Raw genomic sequence first — 18,989 nt, 5'->3', positions numbered from 1 at the left:
CTGGGCGTAGTGGTGCATGACTTAATCCCAGCACTTGGGAGGCAGAGACAGGTGAATCTCTGAGTTCAAGGCCATAATTTCTAGAACAGCCAGAGCTACACAGAGAAACCCTGTCTCACCTAACAACAACAACAAAAAGAGAAAGAAAGAAGGAAGGAAGGAAGAAAGGAAGGAAGGAAGGAAGGAAGGAAGGAAGGAAGGAAGGAAGGAAGGAAAAGGGGGGTGGTCTTGCTGGAGCAATTGTGTCAATGGGGCCACTGGGAGTGAGCTTTGAGGTTTCAAAACCCATGCCAGGTCAGGCTCTCTCTCTCTCTCTCTCTCTCTCTCTCTCTCTCTCTCCCTCCCTCCCTCCCTCCCTCTCCCTCTCCCTCTCCCTCTCCCTCTCCCTCTCCCTCTCCCTCTCCCTCTCTTTCTCTCCTACCAATCAGAATATAGCTCTCAGCTACTGCTCTAGTGCCTGCCTGCCTTTGCTTGCATGATGATAATGCGGTAAGCGTCTGAAACTGCAAGGCCTCAATGAAATGCTTGCCTTGGTCACGGTGTCTCTTCATAGCCACAGAACAATAACTATTAGCAATAAAATAGTCACCAGGCAAGTGCTCTGTCACTGAGCTGCACCTCCAGTGTCCCCACTCCTAATGCCATCCAAGTACCAAACATGCACACCTACTATACTGTGAAAGAAAGACATGCTGACACACACTACACATGATGGGCCCTAGAACACCATGCTGGGGTGAAGCCAGACACAGAGTCACAATACTAAGGGATATGGATCCCAGTAGACACTAGGGCATATAAGCACCATGGGTGCAAACGTAAAGCCACAGGCCAAAAGCAGTTATTGGTCACCAGGGGTGGTTGGAGGAGCAGTTGATGGGCTTGATAAGGGGTTCTCTTGTGATGAGGATGGTTTAAACTTTATGACAAGGGTTTTTGGACCCTGAATACATGAAACCACTGACTTTTAAAGTTTATTTTTGGTTGGTCTTATTCCATTTTGAGACAGAGTCTTGGCTGTCCTGCAACTCACTGTGTAGCCCAGGCTTGTTTTGAACTTGCGGTTGGTCTTCCTCCTCACCTGAGTGGTGGGATTAAAGGCACGTGCCACCACACTCAGCTTGACTCATACATGTTAAATAGATTTTACAATATATGAACTGCACCTCCATGAAGAAGAAAAACTGAATACAATGTGTGCTAATGAAAGGTAAAGGCCTGAGATCTACCATGGGGTCTGGACTCACTGAGCGGGCTGACAGCCTGCTGGTTCTGAAACTGTGTCAAGTGATCCCTGCCTGCCAGAGGTACATGCTGTTCTCAGATAAAACAATAATGCTTGAGGCTTTTTTTTTTAACCACAGATGCTAGAGGCAGTGAATACATCCTTTGAACATGGTACTATATGTCCATAGAGGAGATATTTAAGTGAACAGAACACTTACTAGCCCCTACTCATAGCTAACCGCAGAAATATATTGTGCGAGTTCTCCAATGAGTAGCAGTCTCTGAACAGAGAATGGGGAAGGGCTCATGGGTGGGGCTGGAGAGACGGCTCAGTGGGTGAGAACACTTGTTCTGCAAGCACGAGGATTCAAGTTTGAATCCCTAGGACCTGGATGTATGTGTTTGTAACCCCAACACACACGCACACACACACACACACGCACACACACACACTTTCTTAGTCGCTTTTGTGAGGAATTTTGTTACAGCAAGGAGAAAAACAATCAATACAGGTACCAACCCCCTCGCCTACTTCCCACGTGTACACACTGATATTGATTGCCACACCCACAGATTTCTCCAACACACCTTCCTGTGGTCCATAAACTCCCTGGCCTTGGCGATCCTATAAACTCCAACACCTCCTCTAGTCCTACAGGGTCCCATCAGGGCAAGCTTTGAGCCGTGGCCCAGTGTCATGTCTAGCATACACTACAAAGACTCTTTTTGGTAAGGGTAGAAGTGTGATGTTTCAAAGTCAAGTCCTTCAGACCTCAGTGTTCCCACTAGCTGCCCAACGATCTCTGTCTCCATCTTCTCAAAAGTCATAGCTCAAGCAGGCTGGCAGCATATTCTCAAGAGGACACAGATCTCTAAGTTCAACCACACATTTCATCCCCAAAGAGAAAGGCCAGAGTTTGGCTGAATGCTAACAGCAGCCTCTGTCAAGCCTAAGCACTTGGTTCCCCCATCCCCCAATAAGCTCACTGAGGCACTTCAGTGGCCAGGAGGTAGGTATATGTCCAACAGGCTAGGGGACAGGCTCTACTTACCAGATCTGCCCTACGTTGACCAGGGACATGTAGAGGGCCCAGAGGGCAGCCATGAGTATCATGTTGGCACAGCCGGTCACCAGGACAAAGGAGGACAGGCCTAGCCCAAGAAGAGCAAGGAGGTCCAGGTTGAAGTTCATGTCTGACCAATCCAACAGCCACATAATGGTTGGAGTATAGGTCCAGGGACTCCAGCCAGTGCTGCCGTGGAAGTACTGCTGGACATTCTTCAGGTACAGTCTGCAGGGCAGCAGGCCCCGGTCACCGATGAGGGCCTTGTTCTGATTGAATGCCACCAAGAAGGCCACAACTGGAAGACATACAAATGCAGGAGTTATGAGTAGGGACAGACCACACCTCCATCGACTCAGGGATGCAAGTAGGAACTGGGTCCAGTGGGAAAAGGAGATGTTAGTGGCTGGGTGACAGGAGGACAGGTGATACAAGTGGACATGAATGGGCCCCCATGGACACAAGTGGACATGAATAAGATCTACTTCCACAGACACAAGGGGACGCAGGCAAGAATAGGCCTCCATGGGTACAGGAGAGGAGGCCCTTGGGTTAGCAGGATATGAAGAGGTAATGTCCCTATGGTCATAAGGGCACATGAGGAAATGGCTACACGGACATAACATGTTCCAGTTCGCCTTCTGTTGCTGTGATGAACACCGTGGCTTAGGTAACTTAAAAAGCAACTTAAGGGCAGAGTGGCTTGTTTCAGAGCTTACACTTCCAGGTCACAGCCCATCATAGAGGGAAGTCAGAACAGGAGCTTACGCAGAAACACTGAAGCAATGCTTCTTACAGCTTGTTCTCTGGTTCATACTGAGCCCAGGACTACCTGCCTAAGGATGATGCCACCCATGGTGGGCTTGCCTGGGGATGGCACCGCCCACAATGGGCTGGGCCCTCCTACCCCAACTAGCAATCATTGTCATCGATGTCCCACAGACATGCCCACAGCTCAGTCTAAAGGGGTAATTCTTCATCCGAGCTTCCTTCTTTCCAGGTGATTCTAGGTTAAGTCAAGCTGACAATAAACACTAACCAGGACAGGACACAGATAGGCAACATCCCCGTGGACATAAGAGGATCCAAGCAGGCAAGGCTCTCATGGGCCAGACATGGTTTTCACTGAGGCAGCACGCACGATTTGGCACCTTTGTGGCTTGAATGAGAAATGTCCCCATAGTCTCGGGTATCTGAGCCCTTGTTCTTTCCCAGTTGTTGGTGGTATTTAGGGAGGACTAGGTGGCACAGCCTTGTCAGAGAAAGCATGTCACTGGGGACCGACTCTGAGATTAAATGTCTCACGCCTTTCCCAGCTCATTCCTCTTACTCTTGTTGCCATGCCTGTCCTGTGCTGCCATGCCTGTCCTGTGCCTCCCCCACGCCTGTCCTGTGCCTCCCCATGCCTGTCCTGTCCTGTGCCAACATCCACTCCCCCCACCCCCAGTGGACTCTTATCCTTCTGGAGCTGTAACCCAAACAATCTTTCCTCCTGTAAGAACTCGCCTCGGCTGTGGTGCTTCATCACAGCAACAGGAGAGTAACTCACGAGGTGCCTAAGACACACAGAGCAGTTTACACTTGCTCAGAGCCCTCAGGGCTTCCAGAACCCAGCCTGGAGAAAGCACGTCGTGTGTACATACATGGACTATGTCTGCTCTCACATGATGTCTATGCGAGCAAGCTGGCATTGCTTATGTGAGCCTGGGTATGTGTGAGCACTTGGCATTAGCCATCACAAATGTCCTCGTGACTTGGCTCCAACAACAGCACTGTCCCCAGGTCCAGCAGCCTGTGCTACCCAGGAGGTTGCAACAGCCCAAGTTCAGAGTTCATTTCTAGGATCTTCCCTTTTACAGGACACTTCCACTTCTTCAGGGTGCCCATGCTATGTGTGCCTAGTGCAGTGGGACAGGGGTAGGATAAAGAAAGGGAAAAGGTGCGAGGAGAGAAATGAAAGGCACACAGATGGGGAAGAAGTGGCTTCATTGGCAAGAGATGGTCGATACGGATAATCCCAAGACAAAAATGGCAACCTTCAGTACTAAAGGTGACTTTATCAAGATCATGGGATGAATCACAAGGTCGAACAGCGTCATCTAAGTTTGAAAAAGAAAAAAAGAGCCAGGCAGGGGTGGTGCACAGCTTTAAACCCCACACTAGGAAGGCAGTGACAGGCAGGTCTCTGTGAGTTCAAGGCCAGCCTGCTCTACATAATGAGTTCCAGGGCAGCCAGAGCTACACGGAGAAACCCTGTCTCAAGAAAGAAAGCACAGGGGTTGGGGATTTAGCTCAGTGGTAGAGCGCTTGCCTAGGAAGCGCAAGGCCCTGGGTTCGGTCCCCAGCTCCGAAAAAAAAGAACCAAAAAAAAAAAAAAAAAAAAAAAAAGAAAGAAAGAAAGAAAGCACAAAAGCACCTGGAAATAGCGCAAGTAAAAATCTAACAGATGCGCAGTGGCTCCGTCTGTGGAAAACTACAAAACACAGGAGAAAGGAAGAAGTGTGTGGACGTGTGGGGAGCTAAGCCATGACCATGCGCTGGAAGAGCTGCACTTGCCATTGAAACCAGTCGACAATCACAGAAGAGGTTTGTCTGTAGATCCTGACAGCACATAGGAAGGGTAAGGAAACAGAGGAGCGGTGTAATCAGAAGAGGAACAGAGTTGTGGCATTCAGGTTGACCATCTCTAGGGCTCACTATACAAATAGACACCAATCAAGATGTGGCAGTTTGAATGCCACCCAGGGAGTGGCACTCTTTGGAGGTGTGACCTTGTTGGAGGAGGTGTGTCGTCGCTGTGGGTGTGAGCTTCAAGACCCTTATCCTAGCTGCCTGGGAGCCAGTCTTCTCCTAGCGACCTTCAGATCAAGATGCAGAACTCTCAGCTCCTCCTGCACCAGGCCTGCCTGGACGCTAGATTGAATGCTCCTGCCTTTTATACTGGACTGATGAACCTCTGAACCTGTAAGCCAGCCCCAATTAAATGTTGTCCTTATAAGAGCTGCCTTGGTCCTTGACTCTATCACTCTATCACTCTAGTGGAAGGTCTATTTATTGGCTAGCCACACTCCATCAATCCCTAGCTCCTTGTTCCACAAGAATCTGCTTGCTATTGCTATGATGGTGCCATCCATTAAAAGATAACCCACTAGAGAACTCCTAAACCTGATAAACAACTTCAGCAAGGTGGCTGGATATAAAATTAACTCAACAAATCAGTAGTCTTCTACTGAAAGAATAAACAGGCTGAGAAAGAAATTAGGGAAACGACACACTTCATAATAGTCCCAAATAATATAAAATATCTTGGTGTGACTTTAACCAAGCAAGTGAAAGATCTGTACGACAAGAACTTCAAGTCTCTGAAGAAAGAAATTGAAAAAGATCTCAGAAGATGGAAAGATCTCCCATGCTCATGGATTGGCAGGATTAATATTGTAAAAATGGCCATTTTACCAAAAGCAATCTACAGATTCAATGTAATCCCCATCAAAATTCCAACTCAATTCTTCATAAAATTACAAAGAACAGTTTGCAAATTCATTTTGAATAACAAAAAACCCAGCATAGTGAAAACTATACTCAACAATAAAAGAACTTCTGGGGGAATCACCATCCCTGACCTCAAGCAGTATTATAGAGCAATAGTGATAAAAACTGTATGGTATTGGTACAGACACAGACAGGTAGATCAGTGGAGTAGAATTGAAGACCCAGGAATGAACCCACACACCTATGGTCACTTGATCTTTGACAAAGGAGCTAAAACCATACAGTGGGAAAAAAAATAGTGTTTTCAACAAATGGTGCTGGTTCAACTGGAGGTCAGCATGTAGAAGAATGCAGATCGATCCATGCTTATCACCCTGTACAAAGCTCAAGTCCAAGTGGATCAAGGACCTCCACATCAAACCAGATACACTCAGACTAATAGAAGAGAAAGTGTGGAAGAGTCTCGAACACATGGGCACTGGGGAAAATTTCCTTAACAAAACACCAATGGCTTATGCTTTAAGATCAAGAATCGACAAATAGGACTTCATAAAATTGCAAAGCTTCTTCTGTAAGGCAAAGGACACTGTTATTAGGACAAAATGGCAACCAACAGTTTGGGAAAAGATCTTTATCAATCCTACATCCAATCAAGAGCTAATATCCAAAATATACAAAGAACTCAAGAATTTAGACTCCAGGGAATCAAATAAGCCTATTAAAAATGGGGTACAGCGCTAAACAAAGAATTCTTAACTGAGGAGTATCTAATGGCTGAGAAACACCTAAAGAAATGTTCAACATGCTTAGTCATCAAGGAAATGCAAATTAAAACAACCCTGAGATTCCACCTCACGACAGTCAGAATGGCTAAGATAAAAAACCCAGGTGACAGCAGATGCTGGCGAGGATGTGGAGAAAGAGGAAGACTCCTCCATTGTTGGTGGGATTGAAAGCTGGTACAACCACTCTGAAAATCAGTCTGGAGGTTCCTCAGAAAATTGGACATACTACCTGAGGACCCAGCTATACCATTCCTGTGCATATCCCCAAAAGATCCTCCAACATACAACAAAGACACATGCTCCATTATGTTCACAGCAGCCTTATTTATAATAACCAGAAATGGCAAAGAACCCAGATGCCCTTCAACAGAGGAATGGATGCAGAAAATGTGGTACATTTACACAATGGAGTATTACTCAGCTATTAAAAACAATGACTTCATGAAATTCATAGGCAAATGGGTGGAACTAGAACATATCATCCTGAGTGAGGTAACCCAGTCACAAAAGAACACACATGGTATGCACTCACTGATAACTGGATATTAGGCCGAAAGCTTAGAATACCCAAGATACAATCCACAGACCACATGAAGCTCATGAAGAAGGATGACCAAAGTGCAGGTGCTTCAGTCCTTCTTAGAAAGGGGAACAAAAATATTAATAGGAGGAAATATGAAGACAAAGTTTGGAGCAGAGACTGATAGAAAGGCCATCCAGAGACTGCCCCACCTGGGGATCCAGCCCACATACATACAGTCATCAAACCCAGACAATATTGCTGATGCCAAGAAATGCACGCTGACCAGAGCCTGATATAGCTGTCTCCTGAGAGGCTCTGCCAGAGCATGACAATACAGAGATGGATGCTCGAGGCCAACCATTATACCTAGAATGGGGTCTCCACTGGAGGAGTTAGATAAAGGACTGGAATAGCTGAAGGGATTTGCAACCCCATAAGGACAACAATGCCCACAACCTGAGCTCCCAAGGACTAAACCACCATCCAAAGAGTACACATACAAGGACCTACGGCTCCAGCTGCATTTGTAGCAGAGGATGGCTTTGTCAGGCATCAATGGGAGGGAAGGCCCTTGATCCTGCCAAGGCTCGACCCCCTCAGTGTAGGGGAATGTCAGGGCGGGGAGGCAGGAAGGGGAGGGAGGATGGGATAGGGGGTTTATGGACAGGAAACCGGGAAAGGGGATAACATTTGAAATGTAAATAAAAGAATCCAATAAAAAAATAAATGAAGGGAAGGGAAAAGAAAAGATGACTTAGCAGAGGGCACCCACCAGAGCTACCACCACGGTGCATATACTCCTCCTGCTAAAAGCAAAAGCAAAACCACGACAGAACAGAACCTGAGCAAAATGCACCTTCATCCACACCCAAGCCCCAGAGCAAGCTAATGCCAACTCCACGTGCAAAAAGATGGCCTGAGACTTAATGCCTTAACATAAAAGTTAATCCAAACGGTGGTGCAGATAAAACCAAACAAACTGGAAGCAAACATAAAAGAAAACCTAGGCTGTGCCTGGTGGCTCAGGCTTGTCCTCCCAGGGCTCATGTAGCTCAATTGTGAGTTCAACAAACCAAAAGGGACGGGGAGGGGAGGGGCAGACCATGGGCTCAGGTTTAGCAGCAAAGGTTTTAGATAAAACACCAAATGGGGACTGGAGAGATGGCTCAGCGGTTAAGAGCACTGGCTGCTCTTCCAGAGGTCCTGAGTTCAAATCCCAGCAACCACATGGTGGCTCACAACCATCTGTAAAGAGATCCGATCCCCTCTTCTGGTGTGTCTGAAGACAGCTACAGTGTACTTATATATAATAAATGAATAAATATTTAAAAAAAAAAACCAAATGGTCAGCTCATGGGCTTCGTGAAAACTGAAAGCAAGCAAGCAAGAAAGTGACTTTAAACTTCCCATGGAAACTTCGAAGAAAATGGAAATACGATGCGCAGACTGGAGGGAAATGTTGCAAGCAGTCATGAGTCCCAAGAAGGACTTTCATTAGAGAACTCCTCAAACACAGCAGTAAGAAACCCGAACAGGAGGTAAAAGATGTTTAGAGGTGCTGAGACTGTCTGCACCCCCTGCAAACACATTTGACAAGCGAACACAGGAAAACATGTGCAGTGCCATCCTTACCGGAGAAACCAATAAAGCCAATGAGGCTCTGGGCCTAGTGGTGCATGCTTGTAATCTCAGCACTGGGGAGATACAGGCAGGAAGATCAAGCAGTTCAAGGTCATCCTCAGGTTTACATCAAGTTCAAGGTCAGCCTGAGATCCAGGAAACAGTCCACCAACAAAATAAGCAACCAAAAGGCCCAAATCTGGAAAAACCTGGCAGTACAAGCGCCCTGGAGGCTTCCGAACTGCAGGGTTGTTGATCACATGTTCGGAGAGAATGCAAGATAGCAGCCACTATTCTGGAAGTTAGGCAGGGTCCTATACAGTGAAACAGACAAGTGGAGCCTGTGTGGTCCACCATGATGCTCTTAGGTATCCACCCAAGTAAACTGGAGACCTATGTCCACATAAAACCTCCACAACGTGTTCAGAGTAGTTAGTAATTACTAAAAACTGAACACAGTCAAGATGCCTCTCAAGGTGGCGATACCTGCCCCACTCCTACAGTGGGAGAGTGCTCGTGGGTAGAAATGCAGGTGCTTCTGGTTCAGCAACCGCGGGGAAGCACATAAATGCAGCTTGCTCAGTTAAGAGTTAAGAGACGGGGTTGGGGATTTAGCTCAGCGGTAGAGCGCTTGCCTAGCAAGCGCAAGGCCCTGGGTTTGGTCCCCAGCTCCGGGGGGGGGGGGGGGGGGGGGAGTTAAGAGGGACACAGACACTTCTGTGACAACCCCTCCTCCCACACCCCCAAACAAACAGCATAGGCAGAAAGCAGTAGAAGAGAACTCTTAAAAACTGTGAAAAGGGGGTTGGGGATTTAGCTCAGTGGTAGAGCGCTTGCCTAGGAAGCGCAAGGCCCTGGGTTCGGTCCCCAGCTCCGAAAAAAAGAACCAAAAAAAAAAAAAAAAAAAAAAAAAAAAAAAAAAACTGTGAAAAGGACGCTCGAAGTGTAGATCTCCACAATGGTTTCTGACGGGCTGTGGGTGGGGAGGGACTCGGTTTTCATTATGGGGCTGGACACTGGGAGTTTGACCAAGTTCCAGTGAATACATGGGGAACATAAATTGGACTTGTCTCCTCCTCCTCCTCCTCCTCTTTCTCCTCCTCCTTCTCCCCCTCCTCCTCCCCCTCCTCCTCCTCCCCCTCCTCCCCCTTCTCCTCCTCCTTCCTTCTACTACTTCTTCCTTCTTCCTCCTCCTTCTTCTCTTTCTTCTCCTCTTCCTCTTTCTCCTCCTCCTTCTCTTATTCCTTCTTTTTGGGGAGGAAGGAGGTCAGAAGGTCACAAGGGCTGTGGGCAGACCTGGAACTAGGAAGTTGAGTGTGACTGGGGTGCATGATGCGAAGAGACAGGAAAAAAAAAAAAGATAAAACTAAAGGAAAAAAGTCTACACTCTGTAGACTGTAAGGCTCTACTTACAAGTCATCCTGTCCTCTGTAAAGACAGAGGCAGAAACAGGACTATGGTGGGCTTGGGGGTGGGGATGAGGTGGTTGCCCACCTCCAGTGGGATTCCAGTGTACAGTGGTGGGGTGGCAGACAGCAAAGTGCATTTGTCCAAACCCACAAGACGACATTAGCACACATCTCAGTTAGGGTTCTACTGCTGTGAACAGACACCGTGACCAAAGCAACTTTTATAAAGGGCAACATTTAATTGGGCTGGCTTACAGTTTCAGAGGTTCAGTCCATTATCATCATGGCCAAAAGCATGGCAGCATCCAGGCAGGCATGGTGCTGGAGAATGAGCTGAGAGTCCTGCACCTTCATCAGAAGACATCCAGAAAGAGACTCCCTCTTCTACACTGGGTGGAGCTTGAGCACTAGGAGCTCTCATAGCCCACCTACACAGAGACACCCTTTCTCCAACAAGGCCACACCTACACGGAGACATCCTTCCTCCAACAAGGCCCACCCACACGGAGACACCCTTCCTTCAACAAGGCCTACCTACACAGAGTCACCCTTCCTCCAATAAGGCCCACCCACACGGAGACACCCTTCCTCCAACAAGGCCCACCCACACAGACACCCTTCCTCCAACAAGGCCCACCCACACGGAGACACCCTTCCTCCAACAAGGCTGCACCTTTTCCAACAAGGCCACACTTCTGAATAGTGCCACTTCTCATGAGCCAAACATATTCAAACCACCATAGCACACAAATGCAAAACAAAACACAAACAAACCCAACCAGGATGTTGGGGTAAGCCAGTAGGAGTGCAGACTGTACCAAATAAAGCCAACTCCCTAACATGTACCACAGAGAAGTGGTTAGATGTAATCAGAGTGACAAGGGCAAAGGAATCATACCAAGGTGATGCTCTGGCAAGCTCTACCCCAGAGTCTAGGTGAGAACATAAAGAGACAGAGTCCACACAGCCTCAGGCAGCCAGAGGTGAGGCTAAGCATGGGCTGGCTTGTGTGCCAACCAGAATCTAGCAGTGAGACGGAGGTGATCCCATATGCACGTGGTGCCCTGAGACTGGCTCTGCCCACCGTGAAGGTTGTAGCAGGGTCTTAACAGCCAGCCCGGGGTTTCCCATATCATTCTCTATCCAAAGAAATGGGGCTTTTTGGTGAAGTGGTTGACCCAGAGCTGGGCAGGAGAGCAGAGGAGACCCAGATCTGTGAGGTAGAAAATGAGGAGACACCCTAGCAGCTGAGCGGCGCGAGAGAGGGATGAGGCACACACTGACCAGGGAGCCCAGCTGAGACAGTCAAAGGACAGCAGTTGCTCAGGAGCCTGTACAGGAACGAACTAGATAAGGAGTCTTCAGCGACACACTCACTCAGTGGAGACACTGAAGACACACATCTTCCTCCCAGAGGAGCTCCCGAGTAGTAGCTACAGATAGCTCTCCTTAATCTTTTCCCCTCTGGTATGAACTAAGAGAGCAGCGGGGAGACATGCCCGGCAGACACACGCTAACCAGATGACGCAGGACAGTGTAAGCGTCAGGTGAGTGTGACAAGAAAATGCCACAGTGGGGGGAGTCTTTCCCAAACCTATCACCTCAAGTCTAACCAGCAGCAGGCATTGCACAGACCCGACTTGAGGCATGCTCTACGGAACATGAGGCCAGAACTGTTCCACACGGTCACAACCAAGAGAAGGCCCAGAACACACCAAACTAGAGGACCAAAGACAGAACAGCTGATACTATAGGGTCCATAGGTGGCCTTGGGGCTTTGGTGAATCCACGGTGTGTTGACTGGCCACCACCCACTCAGTGATGGCAGTATGACAAGAGGGCTCTATGTCCTCCAGCCCAGGAGGCCCCCGGGAGCTACCAGAGACCCAGCACAAGGCTTCCCATGTCTCTGCCCTCAGCACTGAGCAGAAGACCCATGTCCACCGGCCACTGCCTTTCTAGGCAGCTTAGAAGACACCCACAGCCCATAGCCACATGGACATCACCAGCTTCTTCTGGAAAGCGTGTCTGTGGGTGCACACATAGGTATGAGATGTTCTGGTGTACTGTGAGGCTACAGTACTGGATGCTCTTTCTTTCCTGGGTACTGAAATTTAAAGTGCAGTACACAGGGAGAGAGAGGCCTGGTGTGTAGTATCCTATCGTTGTCCTGTCATTGTCCCCCCCACCCAGTTCATCCCTTTCAGAAAGTGGCCCCTAAGGCAAGCAGCACACAAGACCAACCTACTAACTAGGAAACAATGGTAATGAATGGGCTTGCACAAAGGAAGCCCTGTGCCACTGTCAACCACCGGATAGCTGAGAGGGAAGAGAACCTCAAGCATCAAAGACCTTAGAGCAGAACCAGCCACCTCAGACATGCCCAATGCCCAAGAAAGAAATCTCAGATCACCTTTAGAGAGGGTATGCAAAGACCTCCCAGGTGGAAACCTGCCTTTATGAGACCTTAGGTTCTATTTAGAGTGCCTGCAATGTGCAAGCACGTGTACACACACACAGACACACGGACACACAACACACACACAGACACGCACACACACACACAGAGACACACACACTGACATGCACACACAGAGACACATGCACGCACGCATGCATGCACACACACACATACACATACACCATGCACTCATAGATGCACACACACATGCACGCATGCATGCACGCACACACACATACACATACACTCATGCACTCATGCATAGATGCACACACAGACACACATGCACGCATGCATGCACACACATACACATACACTCATGCACTTATGCATAGATGCAGACACACATGCACGCATGCATGCACACACACATACACATACACTCATGCACTTATGCATAGATGCACACACAGACACACATACACATACACTCATGCACTCATGCGTAGATACACACACACACACACACGCACACACGAGAGCTAGAGAGAGATGGGGGGGGCTAAAAATGAGGTATCTCTTTTCTTATCCTTTCAGACCACATGCTATAATACACAACCACCCAAACACACTGACCGTTGTTGCTGCTCTTGTTGACTGTGGCCAAGCCCCAGGCCTTAGCACTAGAGGCCCAATCATTTTCCCTCGGTGTCAGGGGCAGAGGGTGATGTCTACCATCCAAGCCCAGCATAGGGCAAGCGAAGCCTGATGTGGGGCCTATGCTGCCCAGCAGGGAAAAGAGGCTCAGGTCATGAATGCTCAGAACCAAGATGACAGGCTGTCAGGTGCCCTTTCTGTTTTCTCTCCTCAGCTAGGAGTTCAACAGGACCATATGTAAATGAGGAAAGGTGACCAAGCAAATACGGAGAAACATACATGACCAATGCTTGGGACACACACCTAAACCAGAGTCAGGGGTTCAAGTCCCTGGAGTAGAACTATCTTGCTCTCACACAGCTTCCTTGTCATACATAAGGAAAGCAATAGGCTGAGCAGAACAAGCACTGCCCCACGCTCCAGACGCTCAATCGCGCAGCAGAGGTGGGAAGTCCTGTGCCACGAGTATTCCTGTCCAAAGCCCAGCCCTTCCTAAGAGCAGCAGTAGACAGATCTCATCAGTTGCCGAGTGTCCCCCTCTCCCGCCTTAACCTCCTGGTTGTTCCTTGGGGTTCAAGAAAGACACTGTCCAGGAGCAAGTCTGACACACAAAATTCACAGACCCTGGGCGGAGGAAATAGTAAAGCCAAGGGCTTGTCACTCACAGCCGTTCGCTCACTAAGTCAAACGCTGAATGCATTCTCTCCTATGTCGGTAACGGTGATGTCACTGGACACATGCATGGTGTGATGCATGAAGGAGGTGCATGGCAGTTGATATATCTGTGCCTGCTCGATAAGGTGAGCATCCTCAGGGACCTGAGGCCGAGTATCAGAATGACAAGTGAATGTTTACTTCAAGCGGCTGGGGCAGTCCCTCCAGGAAAACTGCTCTCGAGTACTGGCCTGCGTCAGCTTCCATGGCTTCCCTGCTGTAGCCTCTCTGGGAGATTAAGTTATGTACACCTGCCCTGTGTGGAGCTCGCCCTTGCCTTCTGCCCGCCCCCAGGTACTGCGGTAGAAGGAATCACAGGACACCATGTGGAGCGCCCAAGTGCTGGTGCTAGTTTTGAGGAATCGTTGGCAGGCCACACAGCGCTGTTAACTCATCCACACAGTTCCTTAAAGCCATTATTTCTCTTTGACAGAGCCTTGCCACCATGCAGCTCAAGCTGGGCTCTAACTCCACGCTCCCTGCCTCTGCCTTTCAAGTGCAGGGATTAGAGGCAGCAGGTGCTTTGGACACAGGCACTGTGCTTAAGCAAAGACCTGAAGATCTCACTCTCCTAAGAGAGGGAACTCTGGGAATGCACTGGACTGTATTTAATTACAAGTCTGTCTCTAAGAGAAGCACTGCCAATTCAACATTCAGGTGAACTAGCTGGACAGCCTGTCACTTTGAAGGGCCCTCAGAGTATAGCTCATAGTCCAGGGCCTTTTAGAACTGTTGCTTGTCCAGCAGCCATCACAATCATGAGACTATGACACAGGAAGATGGGAAATCTAAGGAATGTGCCTACCTAGAGTACGCGAGAGACAAGGAAGAAAAGCACGTTGCATGCACACACTGAGTAGCCACTAGAAGTATCTACCTGAGTCAGGCGCTCACAGCTTTTTGTGTCAAGCTGAAATGCTAGCTCTCATGCTGACCAAAGGTGGCATAGCTCACCCTCGAGAGCCCTCGAGCCTATCTGCAAAGTGTCTTCAGCACGAAGCCACCAGGTGCCACTGTGCCTTGTGATTCTTTCAGTCCTGTAGACCCCCTTCATCTTGCTCTGAGTGTGCCAGTACCACCTTTCCCATGATTCCTTAGTACTGTATGGGATAAAACAACACAAGTCTGGATATTTTTTTTCCCCACCAGCTTTAGAGAGAATGAGTGGAAACTCAGGCAGACAAAACACATGGGACCCTTTGGTTAAGAATTCTAGTTTTCCTCTGCACCGGAAGTGACCAGTCTGTCATGCAAAAATGAACGTGAACTTGACTCTTCCCAGGAGAGCCACATGGACACAGCCCAAAGCCTGAGATGACTTCCTAAAAATACCCAAGATACACCATGCATGAGCCCGGCAGGGCAACTGGCCTGTCCAGCCCAGGCCTGCCCTGGGCCTTGGTGCTTACTTAGCACTCAGTTTTGCCTTACTAAAAAGCCGGGCCATGTCCATCAGTGTTCACATGGTCACGGGCCACCCCCTAGGTATTAGGAATTAGGATGAAGATTCGGAACCCACAGCCAGGTGTCCACAGGCTTTAAGCATGACCTCTGTGTTGTGACCATAGGCAGGGCAGGCCCAGTGTGAGTAGGACAGGAGCTCAGCCACAGCTGGGGGTTCAGGTGTCACCTATAGTGAGTTGGTTAGGAGCCGGTTCTATAGGACATCTCCTGGCCCACTACTTCTGTGGGCAGCAATAACAAGCCAGGAGCTGAGGGGACAGTAAAGAAACATCCGTGCCCAGTGTAGTGGTGGATACCTTTAATCCTAGCAATCCGGAGGTAGAGACAAACAGATCTCTGTGAGGAGTTCAAGACCAGCCTGGTCTACAGAACAAGTTCCAGGGCAGCCAGAGCTGTGCAGTGCAAAAACAAACAACAGAAACCGAAACAACAACAACAACAACAAAAATCAAAACCAAAAAGAGGTGTGCATGGGGGACCACTAGCATAAATGCAGAACCCTCGGTTCTGCTTTTCCTGAAGTGAAGGAGGCTAAGGACTCTTCAGGCTGAGGTTAAGTGTGGGATGTTGCAGCGGACTGTGAAGGTCTGCAGAGCTAGAACCTAAGAGAACTTCCAGAGCTGACATGGTTGAACCTCACTTCTAGCCTAGCCAACCAACGAAATCTGGCTAGACCCTTGGTCCCTCAGCTGGGTGCCCTTCCAAGCAGGTCAGGTTGGAGCTGAAGCACTGCCTTTGGGTCCAGTTGGGGGGCCCCCCGCCGATGAGGCTAGGTCTAGGTTGCAGGCTGAAGATCCTCATCTCCCTTAGGCCTTTGGAACAGAATTAGCATCATCTCCCAGAGAGCACTCAGAGGGAGTGTGGGAATTGCCTTCGCCTCTTACACGTGCTTAGTGGGGCTGTGGAGAAGCAGGGATTAGGGTAGGGTCCCAGGGACCTGACATAAGTTTAGGCAGTCAACTGAGTGAGAGGTGAGAAGGCGGGGTCCGAGAGCTCACAGAACACCAGAATGGTTGTAGTGCAGGCTCTTAGAAGCCTACAGAAGGGCAAGCGGGAATCCGGAAGCGAGCAGGGGTTGGGACCAAGTCACAGGATGCCGGCGACAGCCCGCTCCCACCGGACACTCACAGTAAATGAAAGCGAGGGCCCGCAGGAGCACGACTCTGGTCAGCCAGAAGGTGCCCGTGTGTAGCCAGGCTGGAGAGTCCGCGGGATCTCTAGTCAGAGCTGATGGCGACGCTGGACTGTGCTCTGCACCTCCGACCTTCCGTTTTCTCAGCGACCCCTCGGGCGCAGCCATTACTAGGCTGTCTGGGCGCATGAGCACAAAGGGCGGTGCGCGCGGAGGCCACGCCCACATGTCTGAAAGGCCGCAAACGCTCCCCTGGATGACACGCGTATCCCCTTGCAGCCAAGGCCCACGCGCCACGCCCTCTCTGGGCGGTCTTGCCTAGCGGTGAAAGTCTCGGTGGTTGGCTTCAGTATTTGCAGAGCGCTAGGTGAAGAAGCGACGCGGGAAGGAGCTAGTGACTGCTGTGTCCTTGGTGTGTAGCAGGGAAGGCCAAGCCTGCTGCCCGCCGCCCAGGAAGGCGCGCATCATGCTATCGGATAATTGTCAGGAAGAAACCTGAAATTTGCCCTGGAACCTCCTGCTTTCTCTTCTCTCTATTGTCTGTGGTGCCCAGAAACCCCAGAATACAGGTGGCACTCCTACGAAGATCTGGGACCATGTTCAAGCTATTTATGGGGCCACTGGGCCACCAAGGGCTCAGAGGGGAAGAATTTACTCACCAGTGGCATGCGCAGAATCCCAAGGAGACACACCTTCAACTCTGCTTTTATATTTGATTTTATTTTTAATAGCTCAGACTGGCCTTGAACTATATAGCCCAGAATGACAGCAAAGAAACTGTCCTCATGGGCTGCCTTCCTCCATGTTGGTATTGCACACCACTTGCCTGATAGCAACTTTGCTTTTTCACGTTAGGGGCCACTCCAGCACTGCACACAAATGATAGGACAGCAGAGGAGAAAAGGGGCGTCAGGGCAGGGGCATCACCAGACCTAGGGGTTACAAGGCAAAATACAGGGCTCTCTGGAACAAGGGACTCTTCATCTTTCAGAGCTTTTTATATATTAAAGACCTTCTGCCTTTGTGACTGATCTCTACTGTTTTTAACAACTTGTCTTTGGCATCTCCTTTTCACGATTGCTGTTTTGACATATAAGTTACCAATGCTTGCATGGTCAAATAGCATATTAGTATTTATACCCCCACACCAGAAGTGGGTAAGGACTAGTGTGTAGCTGCTGGGACTCTTCCCAGCCTCCAGGCTCCCTGATATATGCTTAGTAAGCATATAAATACATCCTATAAATTGCTTTGGTTTTTTTTTTTTAAGTTTCCTTTTCTTTCTCTTCAGAAACACTCCCTTGGGAGCCCAGCTGTGAGTATGCCCCATTACAGACGTTGCAATGGATATTACAAATACTTCCCACCTGCCAGGCCTCCCACAGGCCAGCATCTGCCCAAGGTCTCAGAATTTTAGAGACTGAAGAACCGGTTACACCTGTGTATGCTGTATCCAGATCCTTCAATAGGAACCCCTACCCCTGCCTCTCCTCACTGGCATGTGCCAGGCGTGGGATGGGCCAGCAGAGACATTTGGGGAGGGCAGCTAAAGTCTGCACAACTTCCCCAGATTATTTCTGGGAGCTGTGCAGGGGATGGAAAGAGAGGAAGAACTGCTCTGCCATCAGGTGTGACCCTGGGTGCTGTCACTCAGGTGGGGACCATCCTCACAAAGGGCCCTTTGTCCTCAGCTTCCCCTTGCGGTGGTAACATTGTCCTCCCTGCAGAAGGGCACAATGGGGCATTGTGAAGAGAATAAAATGGACCTCTTGTTCCAGCATCCAGCACTCCAGCTGGGGCTGGGACTCAGCTCTAGGCTCCCTCTAGGATTTGCACACGGTGGGCAAGGCCAGCAGGAGGGTCTGCAGGAAACTCGGGTCCTCGGCGGCTGGGGTTTCTTGCCCCTGGCTTGCCTTCCTGGGATGCCATCTGGAACCAGCTTTCAAGCAGGTCACACAGGGCAGGGTTGAGCCTAAGAAGAGGTTAGTGTTCTTGCCTGTTTCCGCCCGAGTTTAGTAAGAAGTACACTCAGAAGCTGGGTATGATGGTGCATACCTGTCTGTGATCCTAGTTCTGGTGGTGCTGAGGCAGGAGGATTACAGCAAGTGTGAGCTAGCTGAAACACACTGGAGTGTTGCTCACCCATAAAAAGGGATGAAATTGAACAAGCTGAGATAAGTCAGATACGCTGTAGGCTACTTTTTTTTTTTGTTGTTGTTCTTTTTTTTGGAGCTGGGGACCGAACCCAGGGCCTTGCGCTTCCTAGGCAAGCGCTCTACCACTGAGCTAAATCCCCAACCCTAGGCTACTGTTTTTAAAAGGCACGTCCATTAGGAAAGAGACTTGTGGTTTCTGGGGGTAAGGGAGAAAGAAGGGGATATGGAGATTTCTTCAGAGATGTTTTGAAACTAGACAGATACCCAAGATACCATGTTGATCTCTTGCTAATCCTTTGGTTTATGTGACACCCCCCCCCACTTTTTGAGACATTTCACTATGTA

General features: G+C 49.3%; 1 protein-coding gene across 1 annotated transcript in view; it reads right to left on the bottom strand.

The window, feature by feature from the left end:
- The window catches only part of Lmf1 (lipase maturation factor 1), a gene marked incomplete at its 3' end in the record, with an annotated part of 97,111 nt that extends 80,421 nt beyond the window's left edge, over nucleotides 1-16,690 (bottom strand). Inside the window, 2 exon segments of the mRNA NM_001427222.1 lie at nucleotides 2,280-2,589; nucleotides 16,485-16,690. Coding sequence (NP_001414151.1) covers nucleotides 2,280-2,589; nucleotides 16,485-16,677 — 503 coding nt within the window. The 5' untranslated portion in view covers nucleotides 16,678-16,690.
- Nucleotides 16,691-18,989: the final 2,299 nt, after the last annotated feature.

Source organism: Rattus norvegicus, chromosome 10, assembly GCF_021556685.1.
Source record: "Rattus norvegicus strain SHRSP/BbbUtx chromosome 10, alternate assembly SHRSP_T2T, whole genome shotgun sequence".
Taxonomy (NCBI): Eukaryota; Metazoa; Chordata; class Mammalia; order Rodentia; family Muridae; genus Rattus; species Rattus norvegicus.
The sequence above is the reverse complement of the archived record's forward strand: the minus strand, read 5'-3'. Positions and strand labels throughout refer to the sequence as shown.